We start from the raw sequence: 16,977 nt of genomic DNA on the forward strand, positions 1-16,977 counted from the left end.
CAAATAGAAAATCTCAAAAATTCTAGCTATGTCAGTAGAAAGTCAACCAAACTTCGATTCTTAAGCAAATTTATTTCAAGGAGCTTTAGAGCATAACCATTTTTCAATACAATGTTTAAATGATGAATATAATTTTTTAAAACTTGAAAAATCTTTAGTTTTATTTTTGTCATCCTTAAAAATTAAAATTACATTGTGGCATAAAGCCTGATTGATTGTACCTTGCGGCATGATCGATCATACAGAATGCAGCCTAGCATATTCAATAAATCATGATCGATCATCCACTACGAAATGATTGATCATACAAATTCCTACCAGATGAGCTTATAAAGTATGATCGATCATACTTTGTGGAATAATCAATAATATAGAACTTTGCATTGTTAGAACTATAAAGTATGATTGATCAATTGAATTGGGTTGATCGATGAATGACTTTTCTAAAATGTTGAAAACTCGTAGATTGATACCCTGATCGATCAATAGGGTTAGGGAACACAAATTTTAGCCATTATAAATGTTGATTAATCATACCTTTTTTAGATTGATCAAAACTTTTTGCAACTTTTTGTAAATGATGAAAAAATGGCTAGTTAGGTTGGAAAACTTATAAGTAGACCCCCAAAATCGTAGAGAACCAAAAGTTGAGCTTATATTGGCATGTGAAAACCTCCAAAAAATAGTTTTATGCTTTTTATTTCGATTTTATCCTTTTGAAGAGAAAAACTTCATATTTGTTGAAACCTTTCATTTTCTCTTCAGTCTCTTTGCATTCAAAGTTCCATCAAGCTCCAATATATTTCACTTCTCATGCTTAAAGATTTGGAGGTTTGGATCTATTATGGACTCCATAGCATCACGAGTTATCAATAGGCATATGAATTAAATTATGTCAATTTACTTTTCATGTAATTTCAATTCGGTTTGGTTTACTTTATTTGGTTTGGTTTACTTTGGGTTGGTTCAGTGTAATGTGGCATGAACCACTTGACCTATAGGTCATCTTTGTATTTTCGTCCTCAATCCTATTTAGGGGGACATGAAGGAGAAGAGAGGCAAGTATTGAGAAAATTATATTTTACAGGTCAGATTCTCCCTCAGAGGTCTAGGTCGAATTTCTCCCTTTGAGGTCCAAGGTTGAGCTTCCTCCAAAGCTCCTTCATTCTAATTGAGTTCCACCATTACTCGTTCAAGAAACAAGAATTCTCTTCCAACGTCAAGATCATCCATGGAGGGAAGAGAGGAAAGAAGGGTGACTCGATCCATGGCAAGGGAAGAACCTAACATCTTGGTATCAGAGCTAGCGCTGCGTCCCGACTCTGAATCCTGGCGCCCCCAAAAACGGATGCGGGTGGTCACGCGCCTGGACTGACCCAGGTTTGACCCAGCTCCGATTGCTCTGTTGTGGTAGCCTCCGCGGTCGTCGGCTCGGGGAAGAGCGGGGTATTGTTATGGTCCTAGGGTTAAGTACCTATGTCTTCCGCTCCTAACAAGGCAGTCTTTTGGGTAGTATTGGTTTGGTGCTTAACAGGATTTCACTTAGAGAAAGGTATCTCTCCAAAAGAAAATAGTAAGTTTGATTTTACGTTTCTTGTATTTTAAATTTCTTTGTTAAAGGTTCTCTAGTACCTCAAAACCAAAAGAATTAACATTATATAGCCTGAAATCTAGTAAGGGAGTGTTAACTAGAGCCAAAATCCAATTTGTTGAATCTCTTGGGGTGAAATCAATTTGTGTAATTGAGGTTTACACTTGGGCTTAAAGAGAATCTCAAATCTCTTTGAAAATTTCAGCTAATAGAGCCAATTAATAGAATTGCAAGGGTTCTTGGGTGGTAATTACCATTAGGACAACATCGAGAATAAAAAATCATTATCTCCTTATAGTGTGTGTTATTTATTATTTTTCACACACTTTATTTTAGCACTCCATAAGCTTAAATTTTTAATTTAGAATCTAAATTTTTACACACAAAGACAAATGAATAATGCCATTAGTTTTACCAAAATAATCAAATTTTTGGTTCATAATCTCAAGCCATTACCATAACAGAATATATGAAGATATGCACCAAATTGAATTTTTATTTTACTATAAAAATTGAGAAATACTTTAAAATTCTCATATGGGAGACACCAATATGCATCCACTAAAGTCATCAATGAAGGAAATAACTACTAAAAATCAAATATACTAGGCACCCAGCAAGGGCCCCATACATCTTAATGGGTTTTTTTTCTTCAAATAAACTAGAACTACTATGACTTTGACTAGAAGGAAAATATGTCCGATGATGTTTCTGAAGTTGGCATGATTAAAATAATAAAAAAGTGGAAGGCAAAGTCGGAACCATTGAAGTAACTTGGCTAAGGACGGATGTCCTATCTGCAAGTGTCACTGGAAGGGTGATATATCTACTTGAAACACTAAAGAAACCTACACTAGTGTTCCTTCCAAGTGGTATAGACCCCTCTCTCACACCCTAAATTGATCGTTCTCCTTGACTAAAAGTCTTTAAATATAAGATTAGGAAAGAAGGTTAACAAGCAATTCAAAGATTTTGTAAGCTAATAGACAAGAAACAAGGAATTTAGGAACAAATGAAATAAACATTAAAGGTAATGATGAGGTAGGTTGCACTCTTTTGTACTCTACTAATAAGTGAGAAAGTGCAAACAAGGGTAACATATCTAAAAAGTGGATGGCTGACTAAGAAGGTAAAATATTGAAGATAATAGCGATGCACTGAAATCAATTACCCATGACATGGCAGGAGACACATGCAAAACGACATACCTGAACTAGCCAATGTTATTGTGGTTGTAGACGTCGAATCACTTTGCTTCATGGATGTGGTGGATGAGGTCAATTGTGTGATCCTCTAGAGCTCCAAAGATAATACATGTTACATAGACTGTTGAGTTTCATCACCTTCTGGCACATTAGAATTGGCTCGAGCAAGTTTTTCAATTCGTACTAGCACTCCTTTAAAAAATGATTTTTTTGCCACAATGACACATCTGCTATCATTTCTACCATCACCACGGCTAAAACTATCTCAACTTCATCCTCCATCATCCCCTCCATAGGGTGCCACTTAACGTCTCAATGCGTACTACATATTGAGCGCAACAAGCTCCGTTCCCTTATTATCCTTGCTACCCTATATAACCACGACAATCTCAACTTGAATAACTCTATTAAATATCTTCTTTGATGTGGGTACATTATGAGAAGCGACAAATTGTACCTGAATTACATCATATCCATGGCTTAAGCCATCAAGAATCTTGCCATAAATTTAACTCATCAACTTGTATGCTGAATTTTTGAAAAAAAAGAATTATTTCATTAACTTATTTTTAACTGAGTCCAATGAACTTCTATTTATAATAAAAGAAACAAGTAAAATCCAACTACAATTAAACTACCATTGTCCCAGTTACACCCAAAGTTAAACACTAAAAAATAATTCTAAGAACAATTAAACAACTAAACATAAATAGAAGACTAACATAACTAAAACACCATTAACTGAGACTCTTCTATGAGACCTTCTTCCATGAAACTCTTTTTAAACTCCACCGTATTACTTTTGACTCAGTGAGAATTCTTATTGAACCTACCATTAGAGGCACTATCCATCCAATCAGCATTTGGAAAGATGAGTTGACTTGCCCCTAACTCATAACTTGTTACCATAAGAAGCCAAGTAAGAAACTTGTTAAGAGTTACTTATTGAGTCAACTTGAGGATTGATTCCACGTGAACCAAATTTAGATCTAAAAATTGTAGTTAAATTCTCAATTATTTAGTTGAGGTATAAAAGAAAAAACGCACTTGCTGGCTGTGGGGTTCGAACCCACGCGCACTTATGTGCAGAAGATCTTAAGTCTTCCCCCTTAACCACTCGGGCAAACCAGCTGATATATTTGATTGTTCAAAATATTTAAAAAGAACAATTACTTACTGTTTTCTAAATCAAGAATCTAAATTCGAACATCAGGAAACCAGGGAATCGAGAGTTCTAAATTATAAATAAAAAGAAAGAAACACCAACATCTCGTGGAAGATCTGAGACATGACCATCAGAACCGAGAATCCCACATTAAACTCACGGGTCCGAACCACCAAGCCCACAGAAAGAAGCCACATGCATGACTCAACGGTTCAACCAGTATCACAATTTGAAGCTAATTAATGTCGACAAGTGGTGGGTAAACTCGTGGATGTGATCAATCACCTGGCCGTAAATGGTGGGACTGGCTTCATTTATACAGTGAAAAGGTGATTGGACTGGTGAAAGAACTGTCTTGAGTCTTGACCAGGTGCAGCGGAACCAAACTAGACCCCGGTCCCGCCACACATTTAATGTGGGAAAAGAAGGTGCATCGGCCAAAGGGGTTGGATCTCCCCCTCAGTAGTTTTGCGTCAGATTTGCCTTACAGGAATCGGAAGCCGACCCCATTCAAAGTGATGTCCCGTTTAAGAAGCAGATGCCGCTGCAATTAATTTAATAAATCTCCCATGCTTCCATTAGCTTATCAAATCTTGAGACACTTGGATCTTGATATCTTGAAGAGTGTGACTGGACCTACCGGAGAGGTGGACGGCAGTCGGTGGGCCACCACGCCGGTGCTGCTTTCCCTCCCCCTCCACGGTTTGAACTTTCAAAATCGAACGGAGCCATGGGCGGAATGTGGCCCCGCAATCATCTCATGTTGGTTACGGTTAGGATTTACTTCAAGGTAAAGGAAACCCGCCAGATATCCATTGCAACGGCTCAGATCAAGTCAATAACTTTGGGCAGGCAAGGGTGAGACTGTCGGTAATTCAAGCGGTTGACACGTGTACTCATAAGTAAAGTCGTAAACTAGTTAATATTATTCCATTAAAACATTGACGTCGGTAACCAATTGAAATTACCATGGTGTCCTTGATAACTGACAAACGACGAATCGGCAAATGTCGGCCGGTAAACCCGGGGAAAACTCCGATCTGAATTTACGGCTTCTATAAACAATAAAGAACTGAAAAGCCCTAGTCCCTCTTGTGTGTTTTTTTTTTTTTTTTTTTTAAACTATTTTTTTTTTATTCTCCCAACACGATCGCTTGCATTTTCCGCGTATATAAATAAACAAGTTCGTTTCCTCCTTTTTTCTCTCGTTCGTCCTTCTCCTTCCACCGCTCCTTCAAAACTGAAGATTACGACCCTTACTTTTGTCTCTTGGATCGATTATTCTGGTTTCTGAGTCTTTTGCCATGCTCTTCGATGAAGCCTCCTTGGAGAAAACACGTACTTCGGGTATGTTTTGCTTCAGGTGCCCTAATGTGTACGCCTCACTTTTTTTCAGTATTTGGTACTGCTTCACGACCGGTGCCTTTCTAAGGGGTTGGCGTCAAAATTTCAATGTACGCCTGTCTGCTTTTCCTCCGCTCAGTTTTAGTTCTTGTCGTGATTTGGTTTATGTCAAGAAGAAACTCCAAATTTCCAGTTGTTGTTTCTTTTATCATTTACTTTTATGAGCTTTGTCATCTACTTGCGATTTGCATTACAATTGACAATTTTCGGTTTTTTAGATAGTTTTGATTTGTTCCCTTTGTCTTTCTGTTTGCCTTTTTTTTTTTCTCGTTGCATTCTAGATTTAAACTCGGTTATTTATAAAAAAAAATGGAAATCTATGTTTTTAAAATTTCCTTTCGTTTAATTTTTCAGGAATAATTTGCCATGTAAGGTGTTCCTGTACCTTTTTCTCTCATCATTATAAATTTTCATTAATTATACATTGTTGCTTCTCTTGAAGGAGCTGCTTTGTCTGTATTAGCTTTATGGATAACTGTTTAATTATTATCATCTATTTTTATTTTTCGGTCTTATCTATGTTTTAGATCCATAGGTATTTTCTCCGCTATTCTGACTCTCTATTTCTAAGCCAACGTTTGGGTTTATTTTCTCCGTCTATTTGAAGTTGTAACTCTTTGTTTTTTTTTTTTTTTTGAAGGATTTGGCATTTGCACTACCCATAATGGGTGGGTTGATCATTCTCTGCTAACCATGGCCGAATTATTTGATTTCAGCTCAACTGAGTTTCTTTGAGTTATATTGAGTTAAAATCATGGATGTTACCGAAGTTGAAGAAAGTATTTTTGCAGCCAGCGATGCTAAGGTATATTTTACTTCTCGTGCAGTCTCTTTTCTCCTATAAGAAGTAGATAGTATCATGACACTTCTCCTTGGATTTTGTTTCCAATTTCGTAGCTGTGTCATGTGATGCATAAATGATGGGGATCGTGTTATGTATTTCTTGCACTATGAGTATAACTCAAACACGTGCTTTTGTCTTTCTCTGTTTCAATAATTGGTGTGATGGTTGTTGAAAGTTTAATACAAAACTTCCTTTATATTTGTGATCTTCAAGGTGTTATAATGGCATTTGATGGAACCAATGATTACTTTGGTGGTTTTGCAACTTGTTCCATCTGTCTTCCCTTGTGTCTGTTGGTTTGGTTGCATAAAGATGCTCCTCATAAACTCTGTTGAGTCATTTTCCACAAATAAATTTGTTCTATTTGTTAGAAGAAATTTTGTCTACATGCATGAGTTTTCACAGCTGAGTTCAAAGGATGAAGACCTGAATTATCAGTTTCATGATCATTGTCATTCAAATATTTTCTCATCTTGTACATGTATACATGTATAGTTTGTATATTTTTCTTGTATTATCTTAGGTTTATCTGTGTTTTACCCTTAAGGCCTAAATTTGGTTTTGATTAATTGTGAACCATAGGAGTTTGCACCAGAAACAAATCTTTATTTTTTTGTTTCATGAAAACCCATTTTGTTTCTGTTTAGACATTTATAAACATAGAGAATTATGACTAAACAGAAATCCCTAAGCTTAGACTTATGGCTTATTGCTTGAATTCCTTCTTTATGTTTTTTACTTTTTAATGTTTTTTTCATTTTTTTCCAGTGCTGCCCACCTGCTATGTGTTGCAGATTTCTGTTATATATGTATATTGTGTGTGCACGTGTTTGCATATTTCAGCTTTAGGTTTATTGCATTTGCATCAAAATTCACAGGGATGATACCACATTTATTGTAAAACTTCATGATTGACTTTTTTCAATGAGTAAATTCTGATTTTTCTCATTCTTTTTCATGCAGCTCCATGGAGCACTATGTAGAAAGCTTTCAGCAATTGTTTGTAAAGTGTTAGGATTTTTTCCTGAATTAGAAGCAGCGAGGCCGAGAAGCAAATCAGGCATTCAGGCCCTGTGTTCATTGCATGTTGCTCTTGAGAAGGCAAAGAATCTTCTTCAGCACTGTTCATACTGCAGCAAACTTTATTTGGTAACTCAGAAAAAATTATTTTTATTAAAAAAAAAGTAACTTTCTTATTGTCATGTGATGATGGAATGCATTTGAGAAAACACTATGTGGTATTGCAAATATTCTGGATATCTGCTGGGCATCTAGTGATTTGTTTTTTTATTTGGAGAGGGTTATCTTCTTTTTTTAACATGGAGGTTCTTGTGTGATCCCATTGTCCTTAGGATGGTATTTTTGTTGTTTTCAAAGTCTACTGCTTTTCTCTCTTAGTGTACAGATTGTTGGATTGGTTATTTGCCTCGTGACTACCTGGGCAGAAGTTGTGGGTTCTAGGCTTACCAAGGGTTTGGTGTGTATTATGTCAATGTATAATCAACACTTATAAAAGTGAGAAGAAGATGCAACAGAAAAAATAGAGGAAAAAAGTACAGACTTATGTTTTTGTTGTCTTTGAAAGTTTTGGATTAAGTATTGAAAGAAAAGGTTGGGTATCAATGTCAGATCCTCAATAGTTATTTGGTAGAGTTTTTTTTTTTTTTTTTTCAGGCCTGGTTATAGGTGCCATTGCATGTTATATGTTCACTATGGCAATTGCTATTATAAGAGTAAGGTATTTTGACTACTCCTACAGACTGCTTCTTATATGATGTAGATGTATCTATTGTGTGAAGTGTTGTATGCTTGATTTCTCTCTTCAATCTTTTTAAATTTTTAGTTGAATTCTTTCTCTTCTTCCAAAAGAGCCAAGCCAACAATTATTTTTCCAGTTGAATAAAAGTTTATACATATGGTCTAGTAGAAAGTTCAAAACGTGTGCTTGTTGTGTATATGCAAATTTTAGGGTTTTGGGCTGCTAGACAATATTTGCCTACTTCTGTTTGGTAGATTGTTGGCTATGAGATTATTTTATACATAACAGTATTGGCTGCTGTGATAATAGGCTGAAGTTTTTGTTCAATCTGTTAGGCTATTACTGGAGATTCCATCCTTCTAAAGTTTGAGAAGGCAAAAGCAGCTCTTGTGGACAGTCTGAGGCATGTTGAAGATATTGTTCCCCAATCAATTGGTTGTCAGGTGAATGGTCCTGAAATATAATCCATCAGAATTTCTCTTAGTCGTATTAGTACATGTATAAGAGATGTAAAATGTGGTTATTTGTAACATGTTTGTGTTGTGTGAGTGAAGAAGGTAAAATGTGCCATTCGATGTGTTCTTGGTAAATGGTAACCCCATTGGTATAAAGTAAACTGGGATGGTTGTTTTTTATAGTGTGGATCTTGGTTTAATTCCTTGTTATATTGTTAAGGAATAGTTTTACATGGATTAAAGATCTTGAGTTTATTAGTTAGGGAAGAGGTTTCCTAAGTTGGCTAGTCATTTTGGGATGGGCCTTGGACCCAACTTTACATGGTATCAGAGCAGGTACTCGTAAGCTTACACCTAAATTATCCACTTGTAGAGCCACAAAAGAGAGCCTATACTTAAATTATCCATTTTTAGAGCCACAAAAGAGGGCCTACACCTAAATTATCCACTTGTAGAGCCACAAAAGAGGACCTACACTTAAAATTATCCACTTGAAGAGTCACAAAAGAGGGTTTTCGCGTGAGGGGGAGTGTTAAGGAATAGTCCTACATGGATTAATGAGTACAAAGATCTTGAGTTTATTAGTTGGGAAAAAGGTTTTCTAAGTTGGTTAGTTATTTTGGGATGGGCCTTGGACCCAACTTTACACATATAATAACCTCATCCAAACTCTTAACTAAATCTGTTTCAAAAAAAAAAAAAAACTCTTTAAGTAAATTAAACTTTAATTTGGAACAAGTTGATTTCAGAATCTTTTTTAAAGGAATACTGTGAAAATAATTTCAAAGATTGACCTGCTTATTGGGTTTATTGCTGATGGAATTAACTTATCTATTGAATTTCTTGTAGATATTAGAGGTTGTTGGTGAGCTGGAGAGAACAGTATTCTCACTTGATCAAGTAGAGAAGCAGGTTGGTGATGAAGTGATTGCTTTGCTCCAGCAGGACAGGAAGCTTGATGGCAGTTGTAATGACAATAATGAGCTTGAAGTCTTTCATCAAGCTGCCACAAGGCTTGGCATCACTTCCTCAAGGGCTGCTCTTGCAGAGAGACGTGGTCTGAAGAGGCTGATTGAAAGAGCCCATATAGAGGAAGATAAACGGAAGGAATCCATTGTTGCTTACTTGCTACACCTCATGAGGAAGTACTCCAAGTATTTCAAGAGTGAGTTTTCTGATGACAATGACTCCCAGGGGGGTTCTACTCCTTGTTCTCCCACAGTTCAGGGGTTTGGAGAATGTGGCGGGGCAGTCTGTGTTGCCCGTGATTTTGACAAACAGCTCTCAAAACTTGGTTCTTTTAATTTCAAGCCTTGTGGCAGGAGATCAGGCAACATGCCAACCCTCCCGGAGGAGTTTAGATGTCCAATATCATTGCAGTTCATGTATGACCCTGTAATCATCTCTTCAGGTCAGACATATGAGCGGGTCTGTATTGAGAAATGGTTTAGTGATGGGCACAGTACCTGTCCCAAAACTCAGCAGCAGCTATCTCATCTCTGTTTGACTCCAAATTACTGTGTTAAAGGCCTGATTGCCAGCTGGTGTGAACACAATGGAGTTCCTGTTCCTGATGGTCCACCAGAGTCTCTTGATCTGAATTATTGGAGGTTGGCTTTATCTGAGTCAGAGGCTGCAGAGTCAAGATCCATGGAGAGTATTGAGTCTTGCAAACTGAAGGAAATTAAGGTGGTGCCTCTTGAGGAAAGTGGACAAATTGAGAAACTAGAAGAAAATGTGATACACAACTTAGATGCTTCTTGCCAGGAGGCAGAGGGCAGTGAAGGAGATATATTTGAAAGATTTGAGAATTTGCTGGCTGTTTTGCATGATGGGGAAGATATAAAGACACAGTGCAAGGTGGTTGAGGAGATCAGATTTTTATTGAAGGATGATGAGGAAGCTAGGGTTTACATGGGTGCCAATGGTTTTGTTGAGCCACTCGTGAAGTTTCTGTGGTCAGCTGTCTGTGAAGGAGATGAGAAAGGTCAAGAAGTTGGGACCATGGCTCTCTTCAATCTTGCAGTAAACAATAACAGGTATATAATTGGATATACTAGCCTGCATTTGCACTTTTTCCATTATCAAATTGAATTATTTTCAAACAGATTGATCTGCATCCCGTCCGTGATAAAACTTGAAAAAAGTACAACAAATGTGCTTTAGTTTTTCACTCTCAATGCCTTGTGCTATACAATCCATGAAACATTTGCAATGGAAATTAATATCAATTATTTAAACTGTGTTGATGGACTGCCTAGTGTATAATTAATATTTTGCAAAAAAATGAAGTTCTCAACAAAAAAAAAAAAAATCATTCAAGGGTTCATGTTGTTCAATCCTGTTTTGCTTAGGTCCCACTCCATTCTATTCTTACTATATTATTTATAAAATATTATCGTGTATTGTATTTGCTTCTTCTAAAACCTCCACATACAAAATTCAATCAAGAGTATCTAAACGCTATTGTTTACTCCCTATATTTGAAATGTTTATGCCAAAACAATGTGCACATGTTAAAATGTTTGTGTCTTTATTAATCCAGGAACAAGGAAATGATATTATCAGCTGAAGTACTGCCTCTTTTGGAGGAGATGATTCTCAACTCCAATGCTTATGAGTCTGCCACAGCCCTCTACTTGAATCTCTCATGTCTTGAGGAAGCGAAGCCCATGATTGGCTCAAGTCGTGCTGTTTCTGTGTTTATTCGACTTCTCCAAACTGATTCACCAATGCAATGCAAGATGGATGCACTACATACTCTTTTCAACCTCTCATCACATCCCAGCAACATCCCTCGCCTGATATCAGCTGGGATTGTTGTTGGGCTGGAGTCCCTCTTTACTGACCCTGCAGACCGTAGATGGGCAGAAAAGTCGATTGCAGTATTGATCAACGTAGCAGCAAGTACAGCTGGTAAAAATGAAATTATATCCATGCCAAGCATTGTTAGTATATTGGCCTCTATATTGGACGTCGGGGAGCAACTTGAACAAGAGCAAGCCATTTCATGTCTGCTTATTCTATGTAACGGTGATGAGAAGTGCAGCCAGATTGTGCTGCAAGAGGGGGTTATACCGTCTTTGGTGTCTCTTTCAGTGAATGGGACAGCTAGAGGGAAGGAAAAAGCACAAAAGCTGTTGATGTTGTTTCGTGAGCAGAGGCAGCGAGATCCATCTCCTGTACAGGTACTTGAGCGTGCTGAGAGTAGTAATGTGGTGGTTAAAGAGTCAAAAGAGTCGAAACCATTGTGGAAAATTCAAACGAGGAAGGTGGGTAGGACGTGGACTTCCCTTTGGAAGAGTAAAAACTTCTCGGTTTACCAATGCTAGGTTCTGATCTTTGGGCTTACCATGTAAATGTCTCCTTTTTTGTGTTCCCCCCCCCCCCCCCCCCCCCCTTTTTTACTTGTGAAAAGAAAGAAGAGATGATGTACAGGCGAGGAGGGAGAGTTTTGCCTTTGTTTTTTGTCATTTTTCTTTGCCCATCTTTGGGGTAGGATATGTGCAGATGTGCATCTTGTAGATTGGGTTTTGTCAATTGGGAAGAAAGCCATTTGGTCGTTCCCCGATTACACTTGCGCTAAAGACTTGACCCTTGTTCTTAATCAGCATACATGAGACGCATTATCTATTGCATCACACACGTATACAATGTCTTGTATTTTATTCTAATTAATTTTTTTTAACCTAAGAATGAATCTAAATGACTGTTGGTTCATTGGCCTATATGTGTTGGACTTTAAGGTTGTGTTCGGAACACAAAAACTAGAGAGAAAAAGAAAATAAAATAAAAGAATAGAAAAAAAATTATTCTCTTGTTTAGATGCTCATGGAAATGGAAGAGAAATATAGTTTATCTTGTTTGGATGTATGTGAAAAATGGGAAGAAAAAAATTTAGTAATTTTTTAATTTTTTATTACTAAAATTGATTATGTTATTGTTTCTTTTCTCATATTTCTTAATTCTATGCTTTTGAGAGAAAGTAAGTTTCTTTCATATTTCTTTTCTTTTGTCTTCCAAAATTTGTGTTGCCAAACACTGAAAATGACTCTCTCTCTCTCTCTTTTTCTATTATTTTCTATGATTTCTAACCAAGTTTGGAATACAAAAGGTGGAGAAAAAAAATTAAATGAAAGGTTTATTTTCTCTTATTTGGATGCCCATGGAAAACGAGAGATAAAATAGAAAAGAAATATAATTTCTCTTGTTTGGATACGTGCGAAAAATAGAAAAGAAAGGAAAATTAATAATATTTTAAATTACTTTATTTTATTTTTTATTTTCTTTTCTCTCTAAATTTCATGTTTTTTTTTAACTATCTCTCGTCTTTCTTTTCCCTTCAAAAATCTTTGCCACCAAACAAGACTTTTCTCTTCTAAATCTCACCAAACATGCCCAGGGTTAGGTATAACATCGAACCGAGCCAAACTCGAACCTGCATATGTTCGAGTTTGGTTTGATCAGAATACTTCAAACTCAAACTCAAAGTCGAGTTTAGCCTCGAGCCTAAAATCAGAATCGATCAAATAAAGAAAATATTATGATGAACTTAGTACTATTTAACTACAAGCTATCATAGAAGAGTTTAAAACTTTACAATGGAACATATTAATGTATAATAACTAGCTTAATATACCTAAAAGAAAGAGCAAACACTTTCATTAATAGTAGTTATTCTGTTGTCAAATAACAACATTAGATGTTGAGGGACACAAAAGGGTTACATGATTGATTGTCATTAAGGTTTGAGGTAAATAAGAGTAACTATCTACCAACTAAAAAAGGATTTAACTAGAGCAAATAGGGTAATGGGTATTTTTGTAAATAAAAAATTACATTATTTGAAGTTGAGCCGAACTCAAATAAAAACTGAACTGATTCCGGTCCGGCTAGGGTCCTAAGAAGACACTAATTAGGATACACCCATGACGGTATGATTAGAAATAAGGCGCAAACATGAGGCTTATTTAGCAGTATTTCTGAGCAGACGGACGAGGACTGTTGAAGGATATTTATAATTTAGAGATGACCGGTACTATTTTTGTCCACTTCGCAAACCCGATCTTGGATCTGGCCGTCTAGGGTTGACTGAAGTTGAGAAATTTTCGTCTCACTGCAAATGGATGCGGTGGATTCCGTCGTGGATCCCTTACGGGAATTCGCCAAGGACAGCCTGCGCCTCGTTAAGAGATGCCACAAGCCTGATCGGAATGGTACAGCTTAATAGCGTCGCTCTACTTCGCAGGGCTCTTGAACCATTAATTCTTTTTTCTCCTTTCCCGACGAAGTTCATTTATGTTATTTAATCTGATTAATAATTTTTATTTAATTCGGCTGATAATTGCAGAATTCACCAAGGTCGCCTTGCGGACGGCGATCGGGTTCGTTGTGATGGGATTCGTTGGTTTTTTCGTGAAGCTAATTTTTATTCCGATCAATAACATTATTGTCGGATCTGGTTAGGTAAATAGTTTGGGCACCTTTTTATGTTCTTTCTATTTTTGTTTGAATATCTGCGGTCCATGGAAGATGTGCTCGTGAAGATTTGAATGATAGATGATCCTCGTTGATAGAAATTTTGTTTGTATATGCTAGTAAATTATGAAATCTTGATTGCCTCGCGGTCAGGATCTATTATTTGGACTTGCAGACTGTCTTGTTTTGTTGTTTCGCTAGAGATGCTTAGCTCGGCAAAAGCTTTAGGGAGTAGATAATTTCTCGAAGATAGGCATTAGTTGTGGAGTTGAAGAACATAACTTATATGGATTTTAAGCTCATAGACAGTTTCGTATGACAGTATGAGCTCATAAACAGTTTCGTTTTTAGAATGCTGATTTGAGGGAACGAGGCTATAGAGAAAACACAGCGTCTGTTAGAAGCTCCTAGACTCCTTTTAGTTTGAGTCTCTCCCTCAGGTTAGATTTCTTTTTACAAGCTTATGTAAATCTCTTGGATTCTCATTTGGTATCTCTAGCATCAGCTTAATTATGACTAAATCAAAACATTCCATTGAACTCATGAGTAACTATATCTTCTTCACTTGAAGGATAATTACATTGGCTGCCTTCACTAGTTTTGACTGGTATCAAGCCCTGCTTGCTTGATATCTTCCTCTCTTATTTCTGCTCTTGCATGGTTGATCATTTAGAACAGCCCATATGGGAAAAGTTTATACATCGAACTCCTGGACTATTCTTTTGATACAAGTAACAGTTTTCTTAGTGCTTCTAGCATGCCATGGCAAACCTCCTAATAGGTTGCGAATTTGTTAATGGATACAACTTTGTTGAATGTTGTGCCTTTGGTATACCTTGAATGTCCAATTTTTTTTGTACAATTAATAAACAGCTTTCTTAGCGCTTCAAGCATGTCTCCGCACAATTAATATTAATTATAAATATTGTGAATGTTGTGCTGTTTGGGGTTTAGGGTTTGAAACTTCCAATTCCTTGAATATCCAAATTGTTGGCAATATTGATTTGAAACTTCCATTGAATTTTTTTTTTTGAATAATACTACCATGAATAAGATTAAACCCAGTTTAAGCCAAAGATTATCTTAAAGTGAAATGTAGACTCTCCTGGCGTGATGGAAATGAGAGGTGAACCATTTTTATTTTTATTTTTGTAGAATTTTTCAATCATACTACCATGAATAAGATTAAACCCAGTTTAAGCCAAAGATCATCTTAAAGTAAAATTTAGACTCTCATTGCGTGGGTGTGGAAATGAAGGTGAACCATTAGTAGTTGGAAAGTGCTAATTGCACATGTGACAGGCAAAAGGGGAAGAGGTGGTAATGAGAGGGGGTTGAAGAAGAGGAGAGGAGAGGAGAGAATAGGATGCCAAAGAAGTGAAATGGGAGCAAAGGGAAGATAAAAAGAAGGGGGATGAGAGATGGTGGGTGCAGAGAGGAAGAAAGGAAAATGCTAAAAAAATCTAATTACTGAATGACATGGCATGCCACACCACAAAGACTATCTCATGTGTTATACGAGCCTACTTGGATGGTATCTCCATGTGTTCCTTATGTGATGGGAAACAGTAATCGACTTATAAAAATTTAATGCTTTAATACCTTTGTTTCTTTAGCTTGGGCATTCAGTCCATCTTGTGATCTTTGTGGCATTCGATGGGTTGGGGGACTCAAACGTGTTTTATTTGTTTGCAGTGTAGTTTGATGGGCATGGTGGAATAGAATCAGTTGTGTAGTTCGTCTGTTACTTATTTCTCGAGGATAATCACCACATTTCATGGTGCAAAAGAACATGATCTTACTTTTTAGTTTCTAGAGTTCACATTTTTCACAAAATGTTGTGTAGGTAATTTGTCATTTTTTACAGCCCATATATACACATTTTACATTGATATGATTTATTTTAGATACAATTAGATGAAACATGGGCTGAATATGTTGATTCGTGAGAGGTTCCTGTAGGTATCTAAAAAATGGTTGGATTATAGCTAACAGAGAACAAGAAAGCCGTAACAGGAAACTAAAAGGGTAGTGAAAACAGAAACGCGGAAACAAGCTTATTGGGAGCACAACATGACGATACAAATTTGTAGATGGTGGTAACCGGTGAGGGCGAAATTTTTTCCCTGATTTGAACTAATTCATCCCATCCTCCCAACGTGCAAGGGCCATAGTTCATCCCCAAGGTTTCTAGGTTTGCTTGAGCTAAAAGAAATTGTTGGCCGTTGGTTACTCCTTTCTCTAGTCTCTGTGTTGGAAGTAGGGTGTTTTTCTTGCCATTTCCTGGTGCAGTGTCTGGACGGTAGTTTGACACTGGCTCGGCCTGTTGGTCGAAAGTTTTCAGTATATGGGATGATCTGAACAAAAGGGATTAGCTATGGGTGTCAGATTATAATTCAACTTTCTTTTCTCCTTCGTCAGTGATGCTGTGTTGGTTGAATTTCGTCAGTAATTTCTTTTGGTTTGATGTCCATAACAAGCATTTGTCGTTCCGTTTGGGCCCATTGTGAAGTCAGCCCGGTCCCTTTTCAGGTGGAGTTTGAATTGTCTACTTGTAGTGCCTGAATGTGGTCTTTTCTTGCATAGTCCGTCGGTTGTGTCCCCCCTAGGCGTGGCATCCAGCCACCCGAGTTGGATTTAAATATTTTGAGTTCGAGCTCGAGCCTAAAATTGTTATCGAGTTTGAACCTAATAATTTTAACAGAGTTCGAGTTTCAACATTCATTTAAATCTTTTCGAAAAATACAAGTCTTGCGTTTGCGCGTAACTATTTTTTCGTCGAGATGAGGAAAGACGTCGAGGAACTTTTGTCAGGGGTAACATCTGCGACGGAAAGAAAAGCAACGGAAGACGAGGGGAAAGAAATCGAGCGGCGGCCACAGAGTTGGCGGCGACGGAAAGGCAGAAGGCGGCCGACGAGGCAGTTGTCGATGGCGATAAAGGTGGCCACAGCAGCAGCCGAAGGGGCTTAGTAGTGACGAGGGAGGATGAATTTTTCCCCCTTCGCTCTACCTCCCGCTCCACTCAACGCTCCGGTCCTGACTCCCCCGAATCTCGTGACGACTCGTTAAATTTA

The 16,977-nt window shown here is 37.2% G+C and overlaps 2 protein-coding genes and 1 non-coding gene across 4 annotated transcripts; 2 read left to right on the forward strand and 1 right to left on the reverse strand.

The window, feature by feature from the left end:
- Positions 1–3,844: 3,844 nt before the first annotated feature.
- TRNAL-UAA (transfer RNA leucine (anticodon UAA)) lies at positions 3,845–3,927 on the reverse strand. Its single transcript has one exon. It is a non-coding gene; the product is annotated as a tRNA-Leu (tRNA).
- Positions 3,928–5,126: 1,199 nt separating this feature from the next.
- Positions 5,127–11,997, forward strand: LOC137944384 (U-box domain-containing protein 45-like). 2 transcript variants are annotated; one of them, XM_068790058.1, is made up of 6 exons: positions 5,127–5,308; positions 6,082–6,170; positions 7,173–7,358; positions 8,304–8,411; positions 9,273–10,462; positions 10,969–11,997. In XM_068790058.1, exons 2-6 carry the CDS (start codon positions 6,120–6,122, stop codon positions 11,753–11,755), a joined length of 2,322 nt encoding a protein of 773 aa, XP_068646159.1. In that variant the 5' UTR covers positions 5,127–5,308; positions 6,082–6,119; the 3' UTR covers positions 11,756–11,997. The 2 variants fall into 2 exon arrangements, with proteins under 2 accessions (XP_068646159.1, XP_068646166.1); XM_068790065.1 differs by lacking the exon at positions 5,127–5,308 and adding an exon at positions 5,319–5,415.
- Positions 11,998–13,457: 1,460 nt separating this feature from the next.
- On the forward strand, positions 13,458–15,824 carry LOC137958138 (protein transport protein Sec61 subunit gamma-like). The gene is made up of 3 exons (XM_068805246.1): positions 13,458–13,639; positions 13,774–13,889; positions 15,597–15,824. Exons 1-2 carry the CDS (start codon positions 13,546–13,548, stop codon positions 13,887–13,889), a joined length of 210 nt encoding a protein of 69 aa, XP_068661347.1. The 5' UTR covers positions 13,458–13,545; the 3' UTR covers positions 15,597–15,824.
- Positions 15,825–16,977: the final 1,153 nt, after the last annotated feature.

This window comes from Aristolochia californica, unplaced genomic scaffold, assembly GCF_029961685.1.
Source record: "Aristolochia californica isolate CCGP_79_NKW_82.1479 unplaced genomic scaffold, dmAriCali1.0.hap1 SCAF_1, whole genome shotgun sequence".
Lineage (NCBI taxonomy): Eukaryota > Viridiplantae > Streptophyta > Magnoliopsida > Piperales > Aristolochiaceae > Aristolochia > Aristolochia californica.